Source organism: Euphorbia lathyris, chromosome 5, assembly GCF_963576675.1.
Source record: "Euphorbia lathyris chromosome 5, ddEupLath1.1, whole genome shotgun sequence".
Taxonomy (NCBI): domain Eukaryota; kingdom Viridiplantae; phylum Streptophyta; class Magnoliopsida; order Malpighiales; family Euphorbiaceae; genus Euphorbia; species Euphorbia lathyris.
The window spans coordinates 69084917-69108829 of record NC_088914.1 but is presented as its reverse complement, the minus strand read 5'-3'; the positions used below and the strand labels follow the sequence as shown (position 1 = coordinate 69108829).

The 23913-nt window shown below is 33.9% G+C and overlaps 3 protein-coding genes across 5 annotated transcripts; 2 read left to right on the top strand and 1 right to left on the bottom strand.

The window, feature by feature from the left end:
* The first annotated feature begins 9207 nt into the window (after positions 1-9207).
* Positions 9208-13845, top strand: LOC136229379 (adenylyl-sulfate kinase 3). 3 transcript variants are annotated; one of them, XM_066018126.1, is made up of 7 exons: positions 9208-9617; positions 10257-10394; positions 11418-11567; positions 11760-11878; positions 11977-12061; positions 12355-12401; positions 13277-13845. In XM_066018126.1, the coding sequence occupies exons 1-7, from the start codon at positions 9383-9385 to the stop codon at positions 13295-13297; spliced, it is 795 nt and encodes a 264-aa protein (XP_065874198.1). In that variant the 5' UTR covers positions 9208-9382; the 3' UTR covers positions 13298-13845. The 3 variants fall into 3 exon arrangements, with proteins under 3 accessions (XP_065874198.1, XP_065874199.1, XP_065874197.1); XM_066018125.1 differs by having other exon boundaries at positions 9212-9617; positions 13414-13845; XM_066018127.1 differs by lacking the exon at positions 12355-12401 and having other exon boundaries at positions 13414-13845.
* A 2904-nt stretch (positions 13846-16749) lies between these two features.
* LOC136229502 (uncharacterized) lies at positions 16750-19063 on the bottom strand. Its single transcript, XM_066018338.1, has 5 exons — positions 18783-19063; positions 18200-18344; positions 17483-17553; positions 17183-17386; positions 16750-17036 (listed from the first exon to the last, which is right to left on the bottom strand). Exons 1-5 carry the CDS (start codon positions 18972-18974, stop codon positions 17007-17009), a joined length of 642 nt encoding a protein of 213 aa, XP_065874410.1. The 5' UTR covers positions 18975-19063; the 3' UTR covers positions 16750-17006.
* A 147-nt stretch (positions 19064-19210) lies between these two features.
* LOC136229501 (peptidyl-prolyl cis-trans isomerase CYP65) lies at positions 19211-23652 on the top strand. The gene is made up of 11 exons (XM_066018337.1): positions 19211-19546; positions 19633-19695; positions 19789-19892; positions 20207-20298; positions 20379-20468; positions 20579-20654; positions 20747-21117; positions 21830-22086; positions 22233-22521; positions 23081-23194; positions 23300-23652. The coding sequence occupies exons 1-11, from the start codon at positions 19419-19421 to the stop codon at positions 23519-23521; spliced, it is 1806 nt and encodes a 601-aa protein (XP_065874409.1). The 5' UTR covers positions 19211-19418; the 3' UTR covers positions 23522-23652.
* Positions 23653-23913: the final 261 nt, after the last annotated feature.

The following is a 23913-nucleotide window of genomic DNA, read 5'->3' as shown; positions in this document are numbered from 1 at the left end:
TTTCTTAATTATTAGTACTAGTATTAGTATTATAATATTTGTGCAGATGAAACCATGAAGTTATTTTTTATTGGAAACTATTTGAAAAAATGGTAGCCTTTTCCCACTTTTCGAGCTTTATATTTATATATATATACAAAAGTAATAATGCTATATAATTAAAAATTAGATTGCATATTCTACCAAAAAAAAAAAATTAGATTGCATACTATTTGGCTAATATTGCATAAGCGTGTAACATGTTTTTATGTTCTAATTTGCAGTGCAGATGGCGGATACAACATTTTCTAATGATTGAGAATACCAATGTTATCAGAACAGACATCAAACCAGATTGGTGACTGTAGCACGGATCACTTAATTAGATCGGATGGTTCGTGTTGGTCGAATCGGATGACGTAATAAATAAATAAATAATATTTATATATATTAAATATATATAATTAATTTAAACTTATTTTTATAAATTATATATATCCAAAACAAATTATAAACAACTTTTGGTTTGCTATTTTTTTTGTCAATTTGAGATTTAAATATATAACGGATAAATAGAATTTAGAATAACTTGAAATATGTAAACGTATTCTATGAAATGCAGTCTTTTTAACGATATATTATAAACTCGAAACGGACAAGTGAAGTCCGGTCTCCTTTTACTAGATTTTATCTCGTTTTCTTTTTTAAACTTTCCATTAAAAATTGTTTTCCTTAAATTATATTTTCCTTTCTTTCCATTAAAATTTTTTTCCTTAAATTTTATTTTTCTTTTTCTTTCCATTAAATTTTTTCCTTAAATTTTATTTTCCTTTTTCTTTCCATTATTTTTTTTTCCTTTCTTTCCATTAAAATTTTTTTCCTTAATTTTTATTTTTCTTTTTCTTTCTATTAATTTTTTTTTCCTTTTTCTTTCCATTAATTTTTTTTCCTTAAATTGTATTTTCCTTTCTTTCCATTAAAATTTTCTTCCTTATTTTTTTTTAAAGTAACAACCGGTGTGAACCGGGTTGGCCGGTTTCCAGTTTAACCACCGATCGAACCGGTCCACTACCAGTTCACACCGGTTTTTAGAGGGTTCATCAACACAGACAAGCTCGGACCGGACTGCCTATCGGTTCCCGATCGAACCGGTCCGACTGACTGGTCCGATCCGGGTTTGATAACATTGGAGAATACTATCATTGATATCCATGATATCACGGAGTTAAATCATACCCGTAAAATTTGTTTTATGTTTCTCCCCTTTTTATTTACGATTTTTACATTTTTTCCATTTTTATTCAATTTTTAATTAGATTTAATTATTCAAGTTGATTATAAAGCTCATAAAAGAAGTATTCAAGTTATGGTGCCTTCTATGCTTACTTTATTTTTGATAAAGTAAACATTACTTTGTTTTTTCCACCATTGAATGGTGAAAAAAACAAAATAAAACTTATTTTATCAAAAACAAAGTAAGAATAGCCTAACCCTTCAAATTGTAGTTATATTGTAATCAGTGCAGTCATTTGTTGGACCTTTCATTTTGGTCCTTTACTATTTTGTTTCCTATGGTTTTGGACCAACTTTATGTATGTAAGTTTTTCTTTTATAGAAGATCATCTATTATCAATGCAAAAATTATCCTTTAAAGTTCAAACTTTGTTGAAGAACTAAGTTTCTTCCAATTATGGGAGTAATTTTCCAAAATCAAGTGAGCTTGTTTGATCTTAGTTGGTTTAGGGTTAAAACCTTCAATTTTTTTTTTCCTCTCAACCATTATCGATCCATATCAGGGGCGGAGCCAGCTTAGGGCTTGGGGGCTCCGGCTCCACCCTTGAGTAGTGATGTTTCGGTGGATTGCAACCCTCCTAATTTTCGTTTATATTGATGTATTTGTAGTATTATTATAATACTTTAAGATATTTGAGTTGGTTAGGCTACACTTCTTAATACAAGACATCATGTGTTCAAATCCTATGAAACTCTTTTTTAAAAACTTTTATTTATTTATTGAATTTTCTATGTCTTTTTTAACTTTTTAAAACTAATTTCTTTTTTCTAAATCAGTTTTTTTACACTCAGAAAACTTAATTTTTAAGTTCAATTTTATTTTATTTTGATAGAAATTGGGCAATTCAATTTTATTTTATGAAAATTATAAGAAATTCACAAATAAAAATAAAAAATTATAAGAAATTAGCGTTAGATTTATAAAACATTAAAGATATCTACTCCTTTTAAGCCGAGCAATTTTAATCTTTTAACATTTAACACACCAAAACGATGAAGTTTTAGGCTGAACTTCGGAAGCTAACTCCGACTGTAATCACAAGACTAAAATTAGCCCTCCCAATCGTAAATTCCCGACTATCCATATTAATTGGTATCAGATCCTTATTGTTTCCTACTGCAAAACCTCATTGAATTATGGTACAATCTAAAGTAATTAAGACTATATAAAATCTTTGGAAAAATAAATGGAGGACTTAAGTTAGGAACTCAGAGCTTGAACTCAAACCATAATTGAAGTTGGTCTTCTAACTAGCATTTCAAAATTTTCTCTTTCCATTAGGAATTGTTATCAAAGAGAAACTTGAGGACAACAAATGATTTCGTGTGTTTAAAAATTATTATCTTGAAAGTCAAAGATTATGGAGATATGATATGGTCTAAACAAAAATTTGTTAGTAGAATCCAATGAAATTATTGAGGAGCTGAAAGAGATTTACAATATAGTATTTGTATTTGGTTTACATCAATCTCTATAACGATATTTTATTTATTTTTGAAGGGTAAAATTTTATGATTGTATCTCAATTTTATTTCTGTAATATTGTTTGAGTGGTTAAAGATTTCAAATCGGTTAAATTAAATATTTCGAGTTTGAATTTTAGTATATGTAATTTTTTTTTAATTTGAAGAGAATCCTTTTTGACTAGTATTGAACCGAGTAATTAGATATGTACTATGTAAAGAAATAAGTTTGATTCTACATTAACTAATGATAAAAATTGTTATATTTTGTTCCATTTTAAAATGTAATATTAATTAATTAATAATTTAAATTTAACTAAATAGTATTCAAATTTATTAATATATTAACTTTCTTTTAGTGTTAATGTTTCAACTCTTTTTAAACTCCAAGTCAAGGACATTTTCACAATGAAGGAGGTGGAAAACCTTCACAAATATTTATAAGTAAGAAGGCTAACGTATGGTCGGAGAAGATGTTATCAAGGGAGAAGGAGGTGCTAATAAAGGTTTTGGCTCAAGCTATCCTAACCTGCATTATGAGTTGCTTTCGCCTTTCTGATAGTTTCTGTGCCGAACTTCAGCGGATTGTCAGTAGATTTTGGTAGAAGTCAAGGGAATCCTCTTCATTGGTTAACGTGGAAGGTTTTATGTTCGTCCAAGGAGTCGGCTGGTTTGGGTTTTAGGTGAATGTCTTCCTTTAATTTAGCTATGCTCGCTAAATAAGGTTGGAGATTTCTATCGAATTCATACTCTCTCCGCTCTTAGGTTTTTTGAGGTAAATACTTTGTTCATGGAACTTTTTTGGATGCAACATTAGGCCATTATCCCAATTATGTGTGAAGAGGAATTTTGGAGGCACGAACATACTTAGTTTGGAAGGTGGGGATGGTGTTTCAATTCATATTTTAGAGGATAAGTGGGTGTCAAGGCTCTTGTGTATGCATTTGTTATTCGCAAAATTTCAGCGACCGAGCTTATTTGTTCATTCTTTGATAGATGTCGATTCAGGCCAATGGAATTCGGATGTGGTAACATCACTTTTCTATGATGATGATGCACAAGTTTTAAAACTTCATCATAGTTTCAAGAAACCTAGAGATAGGTTGGCATAAGTGCATTAGAAGAATGGATGTTATGTAGTGAAATCCCGCTATCATTTAACTGAGCAGCTTCGACGGTTAGGGGTAGCTTCTTTTTCGTTACTTCCCTCGATTTTAGGATTATGGAATCTAATTTGGCAACTTTTAACTTTGACAAAAAAAATTAAACATTTTCTATGGCGGTTGTAAAAGGATCTTACCTTGCTTTGTCAACCATACTAGAAGGCATCTTGAAGTGGATTTATGTTTTCCAGGTTGTAGGAATCCAATTGAGTCAGATATCCATGTGTGAAAATTCTGCAAGAGGACAACAAAGGAGTGGAAATATTTTTTCGATGGTTGGAGATCGGATAAATGTCATGGGGATAATGTAGTGGATCAGTTGGGGTTGATATTCAAGTCTTTGCCTAGGAATTTATTTTCAATTTTTGTTGTTATAGTTTGGTTAATACGGTTCGAACAAAACAAGTGATTCAGAGAAGGAGAGAGCAGATAGGTCAGAAATTGCATTACTCGGGCCGAGTCTCTAGAGAAAGAATGAACTTTAGTGGCAATCATTGATGACGATATTAAACAAGCTGGTGTCTTGCTGGTGAAATGGCATCCCCCTTTGATAACATCTGCATGTTATCTCTGGGGAAAAATAGTAAAAACCCACAGCTAAAAGGACATGTTCGTACAAAGCACAACTACATGGAAAAAACCACAAATATAAAGATAAGACATACACTAACTGAGCCTGGATACACCAACCCTGGTAACAAGGATTCACCGTTTACGGCATATATCTTGAAATTTGAAGGAGGTCGAAGGTTTAAAGCCCCATCTCTACCCCAATACAGAGGGGAAGACAACCCAGAGGTACATGCCAAATAGTACAAAGAGCTGATGGATGTTTACGGCTCCAATGAAGGGACTATTGATAAGATATGCTCCACTACGCTCAAGGGGCCAGTATTTGATTGGTTATAATCTCTCCCCACAGGATCAATTGATAGTTGGGAACAATTAAGCCGAGACATATGTGTGAAGTTTGCAAGAAGCATTCCTCCTGTGGTGGCTTCTCGAAGATTGTACGATCTTATGCAAGGAGAAGATCGGCCCTTGAGGGAATATATTGAGAAACTCAATAAATTGTGTGTTCAAATCATGAGGGTTGACCTCAACACGGCTATAGAAGCAGTGATCAGAAACACCCAATGCAAAAGGTTAAAGAAGAAGATGGTCACACGCCGACCAATAAGCCTTATGGAACTAATGGAAATATGCAAGAGGTACATGGAAATAGATGATATAAGAAGGGAGAGATGCATCTCGCTGAAAAAGGAGAAAGGAGAATCTAAGGAGAAAGAGAATCCTAGAGACATGCCATCCAAAAATAAAAGAAATACGAGAGAAAGACCAACATACACTCCATTAAACACCTCTAAAAAAGAGATCCTCATATGGCTTGAAAAGAGTCAGTATAATTGGGAAATCACATATCCGAAACCAAAGGGGAGGGATCATGTAAATGTTGGGAGAAACGCCAGAGCGTATTACAGGTTTCATCGAAGAAATGGGCATGACATTGAAGCCTATTGGAAGCTAGCAAATGAGATAGAGAAGCTAATAGAGGGAGGCAAGTTGGATAGGTTTATCCAAGATTATAAGAAACTATAGAATGACAGACAGAGGCCAGATCCAAAAAAGAAGTCTAAAGGTGTCCACAACCTCACAGCAGGTGTACCAAGGTACCAGCCGTCTGTCAAAAAGGCCAAAATATCTGCCCTAGACAAAACATCCCTCAACCGACCATTTGCAGAAACAGGCTCGATGATCCCTCCATTTACAGATGCATTGGTGATAGCAATGATGATTGAAGGATGGGAGATGAAACGGGTCATGATTGATACCAAAAGCGAATTCATAAAATGCGATTGTCGTAAACCCATATTTCTCAGACCGTTCGGAACGAAATGACAACTGACTAAGCATGGTTCACATACATACAATACAAATTAGTCTAGAAATCCCGAATGTAGCTATTAAACACTAATACATAACCTCAACACACATTTCGACACAACTCCAACCATATCTCGACACAAACCTAACAGAAATAAAGTAGTAGATCACATACATTCGATTTCGGTTTCTCATCTACTTTCTTCTCATTTTAGCCATACTACCGGTGTTGAGTGGTCTTCGCAAGTCAGTTTATCGATCGTAATATGAGGAGAGTGAGAAGGGGTCGGGCAGTTCAGGGGTATTATGGGTATTGTAGAAGGCGAAGAGTCTATTTAGGTAGCATGTGATGGAATGGGTATAAATATGTAAATGGAGTTCTCCAACTGTCTAGTTTTGTAATTTTTCCTATAATATAACATTATATAATCAATAAATAATCATGTGTGAAGTATAATTTCCATTTATGATAGAAACTTTGATTATTGATATGGAATTTTGCCTCAAAATAGAGTGTTTATGAGAAATAAATTCTCATAAGGATCCTGGTTAAAGATTTTGTCTACTGATTAAAACCGGTAGCTAGTCTACCGGTTTCAAATTGTAAAGAAACTGGTAGATTAGTTTTCGGTTTCTTAATTAAAAAAAATATATTAACTGAAACCGGTAGATTACCTATCGATTTCAGTTATGCATACTTTTTACAAAGTATGTATCTGGTGTACTTGGCATTTTTATATGGTAAAGTTCAATATTAGTCCCTATTTGTTTTTAAAATTTTTAATTTAATTTCAAATCATTAAAATTTTAAATAGTTATTTGGTTTTAACGTATGAAATAGTATAAATTTGACCCTGATGATTTTGAGCAAATCAATTTTAGCTAACATCAAATCGTCAAATCAATTTTAGCTAACATCACCAAAAATTTAAAAAGATTGTTTTAACTGTTCTTTAGTTGTCATCTCAGACCTTCCAAATATCAAATTATATATAAGATACTTACTTTGTTACTAATATAGTGCAAATAATCAAGAAAAAAAACTCTTTAAATTTATTGACAAACTCGTTTGGAATGTTCGATATGACAGTTAAATAACAGTGAAACTAGTTTTTTCAATTTTCAATAATATAAGGCTAAAATTGATCTTATTTGAAAATGTTATAGTTAAATTTATAATTTCAAACTGTAAAAATCCTAATCCAAATTGTATTGTGACTATAAAGAAACTGTGAAAACTCTAATTTAAATTGTAAAAAATATAATTTCAAACTCACATTTTTTTTTTGTTGTTGATTATTTGTAACTATATTATTAACATAGTAAATATCTTAGATATAATTTAATGTTTGGAAGGTTTGAAATTAGAGGTGGTAAAAGTACACACGATCCGATTACACGACACGAAATCGACACGTAATTTTAGTATTAGGTTTTAGCTTAATAGGTAATTATTTGAAATTAAATTAAATTTTTTAAAACAAACAGAGACCAATATTGAGCTTTTCCCTATAAAATGCCAAAGTGCACCGAATACATATGATATTAATTATTTGAAGTTAAATTTTTGGGTTGACACGTAATTTTTGGGTTGACACGAAACTGACACATAAATTTTTGGATTGACTTAGGGTTGATGTGCTAACACGAAACTGACATACAAATATTTATAAACACATTACACGAACTTCTAACATGATATTAATTATTTGAAATTAAATTAAATTTTTTAAAACAAACAGGGACCAATATTGAGCTTTTCCCTATAAAATGCCAAAGTGCACCGAATACATATGATATTAATTATTTGAAGTTAAATTAAATTTTTTAAAAACAAATAGGGACTAATATCGAACTTTTTCCTATAAAATGCCAAAGTGCACCGAATACATACTTTGTTAAAAGTATGGATAATTGAAACTGGTAAGTGATCTACCGGCGGTTTCAGTTAATTTTTTTATAAAAAAATTGTTATTTTTTAAATTAAGAAACCGGTAGCTAATCTACCGGTTTCTTTATAATTTGAAACCGGTAGACTGGCTACTGGTTTCTTTAAATTTGAAACCGGTAGACTGACTATCAGTTTCTTTACATTTGAAACCGGTAGACTGGCTACCGGTTTCGATCCTAGTTAAAAAAGTATGGATAATTGAAACTCGTAGGTGATCTACCGGCGGTTTCAATTAATTTTTTTATAAAAAAATTATTATTTTTTAAATTAAGAAACCGGTAGCTAATCTACCGGTTTCTTTACAATTTGAAACCGGTAGACTGACTACCGGTTTCTTTAAATTTGAAACCGGTAGACTAGCTACCGGTTTCCATCGTGGTTAAAAAACTTTATAGTGGATAAATTTTTTAACTACAATCTTTATGAGAATTTATTTATGATGAGTTCTGAGGCAAAATCCTAGTGATACAGTTAAAAAAAATATTCCAATTGCATCTCTTTCATTGTTAACCGTTTTTTTTTATATAATTAATAGATTATCAAAGTTCAAAAATAAATGTAAAATAAAATCTTACCGATGTGATGTTATTGAAAAACAACAACTCAGCCAAAAAAAAAATTGAGATTCATGGCGATTGTAGAAAAAAAATATTTAATAGTGATTATATATTCCAATTGCATTTCTATTGTTGAAACGGAAAAATCTAAATTGGAATTGAAGACGATTCTATCATTGTTGATTCATGAGAGAAAAAAAAGAAATGTGAGAGGAGGAGAAGTGAGCAAGTTTAAATTTTGATTCTTATTTTGAGATTTATTGGTGATAATTATATTTATTGGTGATAATTAGATAATAAGAAGTTAATTTATAAAATAAATAAATATAAGAACTAAAATAAATCTTTTTCAATTTTCACTGTACATTTGACTTTTTTTAACACCGTTAGTTAATTTGAACTGTGTTTACTAATGGAACTAACCACAATGTATCTGTTTGTTAACTTTTAAACCACATAATTTATATTTAAAAATAATCTAAATCATAAGATTTATTTTTATATTTTTCCCTTTTAAATATTTACCATAATTATTATCAATTTTTTAATAATAAATAATAAAATTTAAAATTGACTTGAGTGGTTAAATATCCCAAGTTGTTTCACTTAGATCACAAAAAAAACTTTAATTAGGAGATGACCCACTTAAAAAGTGTCTGACGAGTCTCGAATCGAGAAATCGAACAAACTGTATATAGAAAAACAATAAAATTTAATTTAATTATTGCTAACTCTCATTCAATATAATATTGTTAAAATTAAGTTAGACTATAATTTAATGAAAGATAGAATAATAGAAATATATCTGGAAAAGATAAAAAATAGTAATGTTTTTTTTTCTTTTGTAGAAATTGTGCATAAAAAATAAAAAATGATTAGCATTGATACACAGAGATTGTTTACACATGTTCAAGTAGGAACACGTGATTGTTATTTGTGACAGATACGCTCCATTAGCTAACAATCTCCCTTCGTCAACTGCACGAATTCATCACTCCCATTCTTTTATTGCAATTATCTTTTTCCCTTTTTTTCCTATATAAAGCCATGGATTTGAAGATTTTCTATTCTCCTTGAATATTTCTTCAGAGATGGTCGCGGTACACCAATTCAGGCACCTACTTTCTGCTTGCTTCCTCGACTTTGAATCTCTACCGCCGCGATCGTCAAACCTTGGATTCGCCAGGTTTTCCGTCTCTCATAATGTGCTTAGCAATTTAAACCTCCGTTGCCCCGCCGGTGATTTCAGGTTGAGATCTTCGCCGCTAGTTTCCGCGATGAAGGAGTCCGCTATGTCCTGGACTGATAATTCCTCTGATATTTCAGGTATGACTTCTCTAATTTGGTTGTTGGAAATTGGATGCTTGGTTTTTTCTAATGGAGTTTGAAATTGACGATTAAGACCTAATTTTATCATGATTTAACAGATTTGTTGTTTCTTTTCCTTTTCTTTCGGCTCAAGTGAATATAATATTCAGCAACTTAATCAGTCATGATTAGTTTTTCTTTGACAAAATAAGGCACGAGGATTCGCTATTTCGGTACCTAACAGTCATTAATGGCCTTGACTTGACTATGGAAAGTTGGAGTTCTATTTGATTCCATAGAATCACTTTGTGAAATATGCTTTGAGTGTACGTGTACACCGGAGACACGTCCATATCTATTCCTATGATCGTACACAATAAAGTCTATGTATCCATCGTTTTGGCATATTACTTTTCAGTAATGTGGAAATTTTGGATGTATTAGCTTTCAGTTGCCCTATAGGTATAAATATATGTTTGGGTCAACATACTCATGTTCTGGTTCTAACTATTTTACCAGGTCGATGAGAAAGATATTTCTTCTAAATTGATAACTTTGGTTTATTTAATTGGATTTGTGTCTGGTGATTAAGTATCTTCATCTGTTTTTTCCTCTCTGTACATCTGTTTACGTTTCTAATTTCAACTATCTAACCAGGAGATCTTCAAACGATGCCTTGTAATGGAAAGTCAACAAACATTGTGTGGCATAAAAGTTCAGTTGATAAATTTGATAGGCAGGAATTACTTCAGCAGAAAGGCTGTGTCCTTTGGATTACTGGTCTCAGCGGATCAGGTTCTGTTCTAAAACTTGCTCAAGAAAACAGCACTTAATTGACTCATATGCTTCATGAAAGTAGATTCATGCTTAGAACTAAGCTACAGGGTTCTTCAGAAAATGGGATTATGATTGAGTTGATTTTGAGTCATTTACGATCAGTGGGTCAGCTCCTTCCCCATTCCCCTACTACCGTCCCTCTCTCTCTCCCCAGCCCTTCTTATTGTGATGTTGTGGCGAATTTCACTGAAATAGTGATCTAAGTAGCGCTTTGTTGATTTCAGCTTAATTTATATATTGCTCTGTTGAGTGCTAGTTGGCCAAGTTGATAGTTTATGTTCCTACGATAATGAAATTTAAAGTTGTTGAAAGGTTCTATGTTTAATTGATAATTATTTTGTTAGGTTTTGAATGAAACTGCAGAATGTGACTTCTACATTGCTTATAAGATGCTGCTGAAAAAGCACATTAAAGTCATGATAACAGGCTCTTCCTTGATATACGTATTTCATAGTGCTGTCTTTCAATTGATACCTTGACATAAAATGTGGTGTCTAATATTGGTAGATATGATCCTTGTTTTGAGTTTGCAAAGAGTGAAAATGTCAGGGACATAAATCCACTGCAGATGTGAGTACTGAGCTGAAAGAGCTTGTGTTTCTTTTTTTTTTTTTTCCAAAAAGATGAACACATTATTTATAGATTGAAAAGGCCGGGATTGAATACATTTCCTAAAGTTTTAATTACTAATGTGGCGAAGTGGTGGAGATGATCATTTCTGGGGTATAAATAAAAATATGGAGTATTCTGGACTGGAGGAGGGGAGCCAGTGAGAAATCTCTTTTGAACAGTGAAACTAGGACACCTGTTGAGTGTTGGACCATAATACACATTTCTTCATATTATGATTTTGCAATTTGTAAGTGCCATACAAGTTCTTCCATCGTTTTGCATACTCTGAAGCAATTCTCTGGTACTAGGGTCTTTTTCCCCTATTCCTCGTCCTAAGTTGTTGATATCTGTATTTAATTGTGACTTCAGGAAAAAGCACTTTGGCATGTGCTCTGAGTCAACGCCTGCATTCAAGAGGAAAGTTGACCTACGTTCTTGATGGAGACAATGTTCGACATGGTTTAAACTCTGACCTTAGTTTCAAAGCTGAGGATCGTGTTGAAAACATTCGGAGGACTGGTAAATGTTATAATTTGTTCGTTTTGTTGATATTTGTTTCATTTACAATTTGTTTTCCTTCTAAAACTTTTTCTTGTTCTCCCTTGTGGGTTTTCTCTCTTTTAATGTGTCAAGGAACCAATTGAACCAAAAGCTTAAACTGATAGTTAAGGCCCAAGAATATTGAAAATATGACATGGTTTAAATTTTCAGGGGAGGTTGCAAAGCTTTTTGCAGATGCTGGTATCATTTGCATTGCTTGTTTAATATCTCCTTACCGAAAAGACAGAGATCGTTGCCGTGCTTTACTACCAGAAGGAGATTTCATTGAGGTATGTAAAGACATGGTAGAATTATAACTACGATTGTGGGGGCTACCAATGAATGCCGTGGTTGCTGGTGAAACATTCATGGAATCTGCCTTCAACAGGTGTTTATGGATGCATCACTCCAAGTGTGTGAGGCAAGGGACCCAAAGGGCCTGTATAAACTAGCTCGAGCTGGGAAGATCAAAGGTATGTTCGAGGATTGTCACTGTATATCGGCTTTGTTTGGATGAAGGGTTTAGAGGGGTTAGGAAGGGAAAGGTTTGCAAGGATCAAGCACAAATTTTGCAAATTTTGTTCTTGACCCTTACAAACCTTATCCCTTCCTAACCCCTCAAACCCTTTTTTCCAATCAAAGCCTAAGTTTCTCTGCAGTACTGGATTTGTCCGGGCGTGTTTTCTTTCTGTTCTTTTTATCATGCTCGATGTCAATAGGTCTCAATTTGAGTTACATTATGGGGTGTATAATTGGCATGTTTCAGGTTTTACTGGGATTGATGATCCATATGAACCGCCGCTAAATTGTGAGGTTTGTATACTATCATCTTAATGGAAAATTATGCATGCTAAAGTGGATCTGAAATAGATTGGACATGAACCTGAAGTTAGGGAATCAGTAGTCTTTGGTAAGCACACACAATAATAATAATAATAATAATAATAATAATAATAATAATAATAAATGATGATGATGATTATTGATGTTAATAACAACAAAAATATCAAATATCCGACGAGGTGAATTTTTAAACCCAGTGTGTATATACTTGTATATAGTGCAAAAAGATATGCCATGTAAGAGCTCAATGGTATAATAAATTGCAGAATGGTTGCACTTTTTGGTGTTGCCTAGAATCTTTTTGGACTAAACTCGACCTTGAGAATTAGAGTTAAATCTAATGTAGTTTAGCATGGCAGTGTAAAAACGACCAAAAACACAAACAAATACTCTTTTATATTTGGCTTAATACATCATTTGCCCCCTGAACTTGTCCAAAATAGTTGATTGGCCCCCTGAAATTTCAAAGTGCCTCGATGGCCCCCTGAACTTGCATAAAATGTTCAGTTAGCCCCCTGAACTTGCATAAAATGTAATCAATTAATCACTCGGTTGTAAAAAAGTAAGTTGAATGCGGAAGATATGTTGCACACATCTTAAAAAAGTAAAACGACCAAGATCGGGGTATGTGATTATAATATTAGAGAAGAAAATGTTTTATAATTGAATAAGTAACAAATTCTTTTTTTAACATGTTTTAATTTATTTTGTGAAGTATGTAATAACATTCTAAGGCACGGGTAACATATCTTCCGCATTTGATTTGCTTTTTTACAACCGAATGATTAATTGATTACATTTTACGCAAGTTCAGGAGGCTAACTGAACATTTTATGCAAGTTCAGGGGGCTATCGAGACACTTTGAAAGTTCAGGGAGCCAATCAACCATTTTGGACAAGTTCAGGGGGCAAATGATGTATTATGCCTTTATATTTTTTCACAAACAATTCATATATGGAGTCCTTAATGGGTATTTTGCAGATAGTACTAAAACAGATGGGAGACCTCTGTGCTTCTCCATGTGATATGGCTGAAACTGTAATAAGTTACTTGGAAGACAAAGGATATCTGCGGGCGTGATTGGGAGAGAAAAAAAAAATCCATTTGAAGCCTTCAATTCCTGGTTGATACTGGCGGTCGAATAAAATGGAGATTTGCAATTTTTCATGCAGCAAGTAAAATTCCAATTGCTATATAGATATATTCTAATTGCTTTATTCTAGCAATTATATGATTTGTATCATTTCTAGAAATTGTGAGGGGGTATGATGTTGTGTAAAATTTGATGTTGATATTAGATTTAAGTTTTGTGGGGGGCTTTCATTGAGTGATTATTAAACAGGCTCACAGAGCTTGTAGATTTGTGTACATATGAATAATATCTTCAATTATATATATATATTTTTTCTGGAATCGTTGTTATGGAAGAAACCATATCTTATTGTATTTATGTGTATACATTTTAGAAAGTAGGCTCTCTTAAATTTATAAGGAGACACATCCCTGAATTCATATATCTATTCAGACTTCATTGTTTCTTGTTATTTGGTTAATCTTTTGAACTTTATACCTCATTTGTTTGGAAGGATGCAGGAGAAAAGGATTATGTATCCCTTTGGACATATTCCAGATCATTTTTATAATCTCAAACAAACAAGGTCTTGTTAAACACTAGAACATAATTGGAAAAAATCTTGACATAGAAACACTGAAACATAGATAATATGGGAAATCAAACAGAAGCAAAGACCAAATTGTGCAGTGGCATGGCTATTTAAAGACAAGAAACAGTAAAGCAGAGCCATGTCCTTTCACAGCATTGCATATCTCAGAAATGATTCATGCCAACAAGCTTATGGTGTAGATCAAATTCACATCATCATTTGTGTGAAGAAAAATATTATGAATTCTCATATATCGGGCTTAAGCACCATGTCAGATATGAGAGGAAAAAGAAAATAGGACTGAATGTGTAATTCAAGTTTCTTATTATTGTTCCTTTTATTCAATAGTAATTTATATTGGTTTATTTCTGTTATTCGTTATTCTCAAGAATCACAACAACTCTGGTAATTCCTATACCAGAGCTTCATTTTATAACAAAATGCTTCCTAATTGTGACTTGCCTGTGTTATGGGGAACTGAAGTAGAAGATAGGTATGGAGGCCAAATTGCCCTCACTATAAGTGAAACATGTGGCTGTTTGCAGTAGCAGATGGGAGGAAAGTCATTGTAAATACCAAGTGTGATGACTTTCATTGGTCTATGCATAACTTAAAGTTTCAATTATCTATAACAGTGCTAAAGCTAGGTGGTTATGATCTTATTTTGGGTTCAGAATGGATGAGGAGTCATACTCCATTCACTATTGACTTTTGAGTTTAATAAACTCATAATTCACACGGATCATAAACCTCTAGAACTCAAGGAATGACATAAGAGACTAAGCTCAAAGTTATATCTCTCATGACCAATATCATCACCCTAAAAAACGCCACAGACCCCATTAATTTAAGGCCTTACAGATTTTCACATTACTAAAGAAAAATGAGATTGAGAGGTTAGCTAAAGAAATATTAGCTAATGGGGTGATACAACCAAGTTATAGACCTTATGTGTCCACTGTCTTGTTAGTAACCAAGGAGGGCACTTGGAGATTCTACATAGACTATCGAGAGCTTAATAGAGCTGCTGTCAAAAACAAATTTCTCATACCAATAATACAAGAATTGATTAATGAGTTGAAAAGAGCTAGAATATTTTCTAAGATTAATCTTAGAGAAGTTATTTCTAGATACGAATTACGTGTTTGACATTCCTAAAACTGCCTTTCCCACCTATACAAGCTACTATGAATTCTTAACTATGCCATTTGGCCCTACTAATGCCCTTGCTACCTTGAAATCACTTATGAATACTATATCTGAGATTTAGTTTTTTTTTTTTAATGATATTCTCATCTATGCTCAGTAGGGACGCGTAGTGCGACCGGGCCGCCCTTTTTTATATTCTCATCTATAATTCTTCCGAAGAAAAACATTTAGAACATCTTGCATTAGTATTTCAATTGCCGTCCTCCCATCAACTTTATGCCAAGGCATCCAAATGTGATTTTGGAGTACCACATGTAGCATACTTGGGCCACATTATTTTTGCAGCAGGTGTAGCAACAAATCTTGAGAAGGTTGCAGTTGTGCAGAACTTTCCTATTCCTACTTCCTAGGAATCAAAAGCTATTTGCCTATGAGAGAGGGAACTTTAGCAATGTTGTAAACTTGTTCAACTTGGAGGCACTTGGAGAACTCTCTTTTTATTATCAAAATAGCCTATGAAAGCATCAAACATCTCCTAGAACAAAGCTCCATACATATGTACAACCTAGGTGCATCTCAAAGCCTCTAGGATTGGATTACACCATCTAACACAATGGTTATCAAAACTGAACCGATCAAAGAATCGGAAGAGCTAGAAGGTTAAGGGTTTAAGCTTCAACTAGGGTTGAATCGGGTTCAAATAATTCTAAAAAATAATAATTTTAGTTTTATTTAACCTTCAAACATAATAAAAATGTAAAACTAAAATGTTAATAATATCAATAAAAATTATATTAATAATTATAACAATATATTTTAGTACCAAAATATAAATTAAATAAAGTACGAACATAATAACAAGTTGTTAATATAAAGACATAATATCAAAGTTTAAGATAAAAATACTAAATTAGAAAAATACTTCCTTAATTATTCACTCAAGTTAAATTTTTCTTAATTGGATATTAATTTTCCTTAAAAAAATTACAGTTCAAACATTAAACCTTTTGGAAAATAAAACCGTGACAGGATTTTCGGGTGGCCGGTTCAACCGGCCGGGTCACCATTTTTCGAATAGTTTAATAAGATGTAATAAAAATACCTACTGGGTCCGATTCAACCCGGTTGAACCAACCAGTCCGAGTTTGATAACCTTGCAAAAAAAGGTAGTCAGAACAATGATAACTGATGATCTCACTAGACAACAAGAAGGGCTAAAGATGACAACTTCTCAATTGCAAGCTCCTACCATGATTGAAGGAAGGGCAATTCCACAATTACTAATTCAGTGGGAGCGCATGCCTGCTATTGGTGCTACTTAGGAGAATTAAGTTACCTTTGCACCTCAATTTCCTGAGTTCTATCATTTTTGGAACAAGAATGCACTAAAAGAGAGTATTGTGTGAGTTAGTTATGCATTTGTGCAGAATTACAACTTTTAGCCTATAACCATTTCTGACTTCTTCTCTATTTAGATGTCATGTATTGTAAAAAGACCTGGAAATTAATGAAATCAACTTCTTCCTAAATTCTTCTTTTCTCTAAATTTCTCTTTCTTTCTCTCATCTAAACTTATGATATGCAACCCTATAAATGACATGGAGTTATGAAAATATACAAGAATTTTCACCATCCACTAACTTTCATAATTTATAATGTATACAAAAAAGGAACAAGATTCCTATATATTCTGAGGGAAGCATCCGCTCAATAATAAAAAATGTGCCGCTCAGGAAGACTCGATGCCTTTTGAATGTTTGTCTACACTGCCTTCTTGGCCTTTCTACTTAACTGAGAACAACAAAAAAGAAATGGTCAAAGATTAATCAACAAGAACATGGAATTACTTGAATATCTTAGGGATATAAACAATCAGAAAGGTCAACCAATTAAACCCAAAGTGATGCAGCTTCCATAACAAAAACTATCAAAGTTACCTCCATTTCCTTGGCAATACAAGGAAGCCATCTCTCACCCCTCTTTCTTTTCAATTCCGCAATTCTTTCCTCCTCTTTTTTGTCTTTGGCCTTCACTGCTGCCTCTTTGTTTTCCAATCTAGTTAAAGCTTTTTGACTCGCCTCTCTCGCACCAGCAATTATATCTACCCCATTTACAGCAATAGCTTTTACTTTCCGTCTAAACTGCAAGATATCATAAACCCTCGAGTAAGCTCTCGTCTAGCCATAACACATCAATGGTAATGAATAATGACCCTTATTTTAAAACAAACAGCCAACCTTCTTTGAGTTTTCATCAGTGCTGTATCCAGGAACGAGCCTTGGTCTCTTTTTGGGCCCTTGAATTTCATCTGACAGTAACAAACATAATCTTCAGTATTTCTGTATAAAATGGCAAGACTCCAGACATAAGAACGCATTACAAATTGAGATAACTAAAATGGTAGTTATTCAATCATGGAATGGACTCCAAGGCAGCATGAAATGTATATATTAACCCCAGAGCTCCCAATATAATATTAATTAGCAAAAGCTTGTCTCGATTTGTTTCCATAAACAAGGTCTGTCATGTCCAGCAAAACGATTGCCATTACATAAGAATTAGCACTGCGAGAACGTCGCTTAATTGCTCGTAATCTGAACTAAATGAGCTTTGGATTTCACAAAATTTTGACCATTGTACAAGGCAAGGCAACTACCATCTACTCCCAATTTAACTAGATATTGAGAAATCAGGACCATGGCCATTTCTCTGGTTTGAGTCCTTGCACGGAAACAGTAAATGTTATTAAAAAAATATAGCTAGGAAACAGAAATGGAAACGAAACTGAAACAGATTCTGACATGAAATGCGGAAACGCTACTAAAGAGGAGTTTCCGTGCAACATAGGGTCTTGTAATACAGCATTTTCATAAATTACTAATACAGAAGAACACCAGCCTTTCTCAATCAAGAAATCATTGAACATTTATAAAAATATGAACAGATAAGGTCACCTCTATGATCAAATATTATCCTTGCAGGAGAGTTTTTAAACAGCCGGACTCCACCTTCGTCTACAGGGTGATTATTGGGTTCATGGATGGGCTTGCTCACTATCTTTATGGTCTTCTTTAACATGTTATCCAAGAGCTTTTGTGCCTGTTATTAAGCTTCATTACTCATTACACAGTCAAAATACAGAAAATCAATTGAAAAGGAAAACATCCTAACATGTTCATATATTGAATAAGATTGAAAAGTCAATGCTGTAAAATATGGATGTAGAGAGGTATATACACAGGGTTGATAAGAAAAAACCCCGATAAAAATCAATTCGCACACAGTACAGTTCTAGCATAACTACATAATCTAAACCTGGGGTTCCAATAGCTGAAGATCTATGAAGGATATCGAAATGCCCCTACTTTCAAACTAGATAGATGATGAGACACCACAGTGATAATACCCTTTGCAAAGGCCATTTTTTTACAAGCTACTATTGCCAATGTGACATAATCACATATCAAATAATCCAATTTCTGACTTTCTTAAACTACTAAAATGAAAGATAGCAATTTTGAGGCGGGATGAAGCAACCTTGAGTTGGTAGTGCTTGGGCTTTTGGGAATTCTGGTTTTGCTCTTCAGCGTATCTATTGGAAGTGGAATGAGAAATTGAACCGACAACTTTGCTTCCGAAAGTGGTAGTGGAAGCTATCGATTCGATCTTTGCTTTCCAATTCGCATCCTCCTCGTCGCTGCTGCTCTCGTAGTCTATCGGAACTCCCATTTTCAGAGCTCAAACGCTGAAATCCTGAAACCCAGCATCCGCATGCATATGACAAGACCTGTTTTCTGGGGGTAAAAACTGGGCTTTTGGGCTAATTATGATATTCATGTATTTGACCCTTATGACTACATAAATTAGTGGGCCAAATTAATAGGCCGACATTGGCCCAATCGGAGTTTCGATGCTTCCCGCTACGAAATCGGCAGTCGGCGACATTCTCCGTCTCAACCCTCTCAATCTTTCAGACAATAAAATCTCAATTCTCAAAGCCAACTGCCTTTCCCTCCCTCTCTCAGCAGAGAAGTAGACAGTAAAAGGCTCAGCTCTACCTTTCCACAAGCCGTTATTTGGAGAAATTTAATATATCGGTACATAGAAGAAAAACCTAACTCCCGAAAAAGCATTATTCAGTAATCATTGTTAGCTTCAGAAATCCATTGAACGATGGGGAAGAAACAGCACAGCAAAGATCGAATGTATATAACGAAGACAGAGTGGGCTACTGAATGGGGCGGCGCGAAATCCAGAGAACTCCACACCCCTTTCAAGCGCCTCCCCTTCTACTGTTGCGCGTATGCTCCCTTCCTTTCATGTCATTTGTAACTATGTCTGTTGTGTTATATTTTTCTTAATTAATGTGTTACAATTGTATTTGCAGTCTTACATTTACCCCATTTGAGTATCCAGTGTGCTCCGCAGATGGAAGCGTCTTCGACTTAATGTTTGTATCTCTGCTATTTTCTGCTTCTTCTTCCTTTTTTTATTTTCAAATTTGATTTTAACATGCTTCTTTTGTTTTGAAACTTATGTGCAGGAGCATTACTCCGTATATAAGAAAGTATGGCAAGCATCCAGTTACTGGAGCTCCGCTCAAGCAGGATGATCTTATTCCACTCACTTTTCACAAGAATTCTGAAGGTTAGTCCTTTGTTCTTATATACAATTAAGCACTTTGCAAGTTTAATGTATGAACAACTGTGTCATGTAAAATTAATTTCCGTGGTTTGTGGAAGACGGAATGTGTATTTTTAGAATGAGCTAAATCATGGTTGCATTTGGTTAAACAGAACAGTGATTGCACTACATTTGTATGTCATGCCAATTGAGTTGAGGAGACCTGACCTGTGTTATTAAATAGTTCTATAGTCCTTAGATAGAGATGCCTGTTTTTTTACATTGAGTTTATGTTTATTTATTAGCCATGTTAATTTCATTCTATGTACCATCTGCAGGAGAGTATCATTGTCCTGTGCTAAATAAGGTTTTTACTGAATTTACACACATTGTAGCTGTCAAGACTACAGGAAATGTGTTCTGCTATGAGGTTTGATACATACCTGATTCATAGGACCAGTAGCTATTTCCTTGATGTTAGTCTTGATTTCTTTGCTTTTTATTTCGTAGGCAGTTAAAGAATTAAACATCAAGACCAAGAACTGGAAGGAGCTCCTTACAGATGAGCCGTTCACCAGAGCTGACTTGATAACAATTCAGGTATTGGTGACTTTTAGATTCATTTCATTTGACTATGTTGAAGCATGTTACTAGGTTTTACTAGCATGATGTATAAATCCATTATTATTATTGTTATTTATGCTCTGCAGAATCCTAATGCGATTGACAGTAAGGTGACTCTTGATTTTGATCATGTTAAGAAAGGTTTGAAACTTGATGATGAAGGTAAGCAATATTGGTTTACATCTAGTCTATATCTTTTGTTTTCTATTTTTGATTTTTTTATATGATCATGACCTTCAGTTTTTGTCTTCCAGAGCTAGATAAATTGAGCTCAGATCCAACCTATAATATGAATGTCTCTGGCGATATCAAGCAGATGCTAGAAGAGCTTGGAACTGAGAAGGGAAGGGAAACTGCACTTCACGGTGGAGGTGGCAGTAAGGCGCAAAATGAAAGGGCTGCTGCTCTTTCTGCCATTTTGGCTGCAAGGTCACGCATTAAAGAGGACCCTAAATCTGCTTCAAATGGAGAGTCTAAACCCCAAGGTTTTAGTGTTGTAGATGCTGCATCGGCTGCAGTTCATGGAAGAAGTGGTGCTGCAGCCAAAGCTGCAACAAGTGATAAAACTGCCGCACGGATAGCCTTGCACATGGCTGGTGATAGAGCACCTGTGAATGCAAAGATGGTCAGTTTCTCCCTCATTTGTGCCTCTCTCACATACATAACTGGAAGCTTCAAAGCTATAACATATTTCTGAGTCCATGAACTTTTCGATTTTGCTCTCACTCATTTGGGTTTTTGTTCTATTAAGCTCTTTAAATTTAAAAATATGACTAACATTGAGTACTTTTGAGAATGTAATAGAACTAATTTATGACTTTTAGAAGTCCTAAATACAATACTAACTAATTTCAAAGATGAAGGGTTTAACATGATTGGAAAAACAAACTAATTATTGAGTCTTAATAGAATAAATTTGAAATAAATTACGGGCATAGAATATATGTTGCCAAACCTTTTTAAAATGTTCCTTCTCTCTCCCGGTTTATTCTTTTATATCAATATATAGCTGAGCGATGTGCTATAATTGTTTGTGCTGTTGTGTATGCGAGTATGTGATGGTGGATGCTTTGAACTTGTTTGTTATGAACTTGACTTAACATTCATAACTCGAGTATGGGGCAGACTTATATTCTACTTCTACTTTATTTTCAGATGCTATTTATGTTACAAGCTATGTTTGTTTTTTTATGGCTTTTTAATGGGTTTTTGTTTTCTTCTAAATACAGTATGTTTCTTTTATTATTATTATTAATTTTATTTTATTTTTGAAAAACATGTAAAGATATGAATTGATAGCATAGCAATGGTGGGTTTAATATGAGACTTTGTTTTAGGTCAAGAGCCGTTATACCACAGGTGCTGCTTCACGATCCTTCACTTCTACCTCTTTTGACCCTGTCACCAGTAATGAATATGAATATATCAAAGTTGAGAAGAATCCAAAGAAGAAAGGTTATGTCCAGCTGCACACAACTCATGGTGATTTGAACATTGAACTGCACTGTGATATGACCCCAAGAACATGTGAGAACTTCCTCACTCTTTGTGAACAGGGCTACTATAATGGAGTCGCTTTCCATAGAAGCATTCGGTATATTTATTAATTCCCACTTCTATTGTACCAAAGAAAAAAGAGAAAATTAATTCCCACTTCTATATTGATCTGAGTTGATTTTATCTTTTCTTGGTCCCGTATAACATGGATATTAATATGTACTACTTATCCATTTGGTTCAGGAATTTTATGATTCAAGGTGGTGATCCCACTGGTACTGGGAAAGGAGGGGAATCAATATGGGGGAAACCTTTCCAAGATGAACTAAACTCAAAATTACTCCATTCAGGAAGAGGTGTGGTTAGTATGGCAAACAGTGGGCCCCACACAAATGGGTCTCAGTTTTTCATCCTCTACAAGTCTGCAAATCATTTGAACTTTAAACATACAGTTTTTGGCGGAGTTGTTGGTGGCTTGACCACATTGGCAACAATGGAAAAAGTTCCTGTTGATGACGATGACCGACCTCTGGTTAGTTATTTAGACATTATTTTAAGAATTTCATCTATTAGTTCCTCAGATAATCGACATGATTGCCGTTCATTTACTTGGTGATGCTTATCATTTGAGATGGTAAATGTAGATCAAGATCTAGTCTAGTTTGATTTTTTTTTCATACTTTTACTTGGCAACTATTTCATTACCAGTGGACTGCTCTGCTTCTTCCACTTATAATGGTATTGGTTGACCCGTTGTTCTTAAAATGGCCTGACATCAGGCACAATGAAGGAGTTCTGTGTAATCATTTTTTGTTATAAATGTTAAACAGATGATGCATATTATGCTTTGGAAAAATTAGATTGTCAAGTAAAATGCCGTGGATGAAAAATGAAAATGCATGTATTATTAGAGACAATTACTCTATTCCCTGAATATTTTCTGATATACATCAAATAATTATTGTTTAGTTGCTTGCCGTATTGAAATTGGACCAAAAACTAAGCAATACTCAAAACTTTATGGAATGAAGATTACGTTTCTTCTGATGCAGTGCCTTATGTTTGTGTGCGTTCTGTTGTCACATACGCAGGAGGAGATAAAGATAACTAGGGTAACGATATTTGTTAATCCTTACACGGAGCCCGACGAAGAAGAAGAGCAAGAGAAAGCCAAAAAAGAGAAGGATGCTGAGGATGGAGAAAATGTTAGTATCTTTATCTGCACCATTTGGATTGGTCTTCTGTAAATTTGTTTTGGTTTCTATAGAAGTTAATTATCGTGTTTGTTGCGTCTATTATTCCAATTTCAGGAAAAGGTAGGGTCATGGTATAGCAATCCAGGCACAGGAGCAACAGAATCTAAAACAGGGGTTGGTGGTGGTGTTGGAAAATACTTGAAAGCAAGAAACTCTGAATCTCAATCTCAAACTGAATCTGCTGTCACGGATATCGATATATCAACAAATGGCATGGGTAAGAAAAGGAAAGTAGGTGTTTCAAGAGCAGAGTTCAAAGACTTCTCTGGCTGGTGAGTAAACCCAAATGTTGTATTGTATGTAGCTTAAAACACTAGAAAAAAGGAAGGGTATTCTTTTGAGGCTGTGAAAAACCAAATCAACTGAGGGAAGCATTTGATTACATTACACTGACTTTGTTTTTACAAGTGGCATGTAAAATAAGATGCATTAGTCAGAAGAATAGTTGAGTTCACACAACACCCAGTTTTTGTCCAGTCCAAAGAGTGTCACTTTCTCTTTGATGTACAAAAACACACAGAAAACAATGTAGAGGAGGAGCTAAAATGACCTTTTTCAGGTGCAGCCTTAAACATGTTGATATCATTAATTTGATGGTGAATTGTCGTAATCTCATGATTCATTCATATCTAATCTAGGGACCATCTTGGACTGGACTGGAGTGTTCC

Coding starts and splice junctions, on each gene's coding strand:
- LOC136229379 (XM_066018125.1), top strand. CDS start 9,383: ATGGTCGCGGTACACCAATTCAGGCACCTACTTTCTGCTTGCTTCCTC. Junction 9,618..10,256: donor TAATTCCTCTGATATTTCAG/GTATGACTTCTC, acceptor CTATCTAACCAG/GAGATCTTCAAACGATGCCT. Junction 12,062..12,354: donor TCGAGCTGGGAAGATCAAAG/GTATGTTCGAGG, acceptor GGCATGTTTCAG/GTTTTACTGGGATTGATGAT.
- LOC136229502 (XM_066018338.1), bottom strand. CDS start 18,974: ATGGGAGTTCCGATAGACTACGAGAGCAGCAGCGACGAGGAGGATGCG. Junction 18,345..18,782: donor CCAAGCACTACCAACTCAAG/GTTGCTTCATCC, acceptor GCTTAATAACAG/GCACAAAAGCTCTTGGATAA. Junction 17,037..17,182: donor GTATTGCCAAGGAAATGGAG/GTAACTTTGATA, acceptor TGTTGTTCTCAG/TTAAGTAGAAAGGCCAAGAA.
- LOC136229501 (XM_066018337.1), top strand. CDS start 19,419: ATGGGGAAGAAACAGCACAGCAAAGATCGAATGTATATAACGAAGACA. Junction 20,469..20,578: donor CTGACTTGATAACAATTCAG/GTATTGGTGACT, acceptor TATGCTCTGCAG/AATCCTAATGCGATTGACAG. Junction 23,195..23,299: donor ATGCTGAGGATGGAGAAAAT/GTTAGTATCTTT, acceptor TTCCAATTTCAG/GAAAAGGTAGGGTCATGGTA.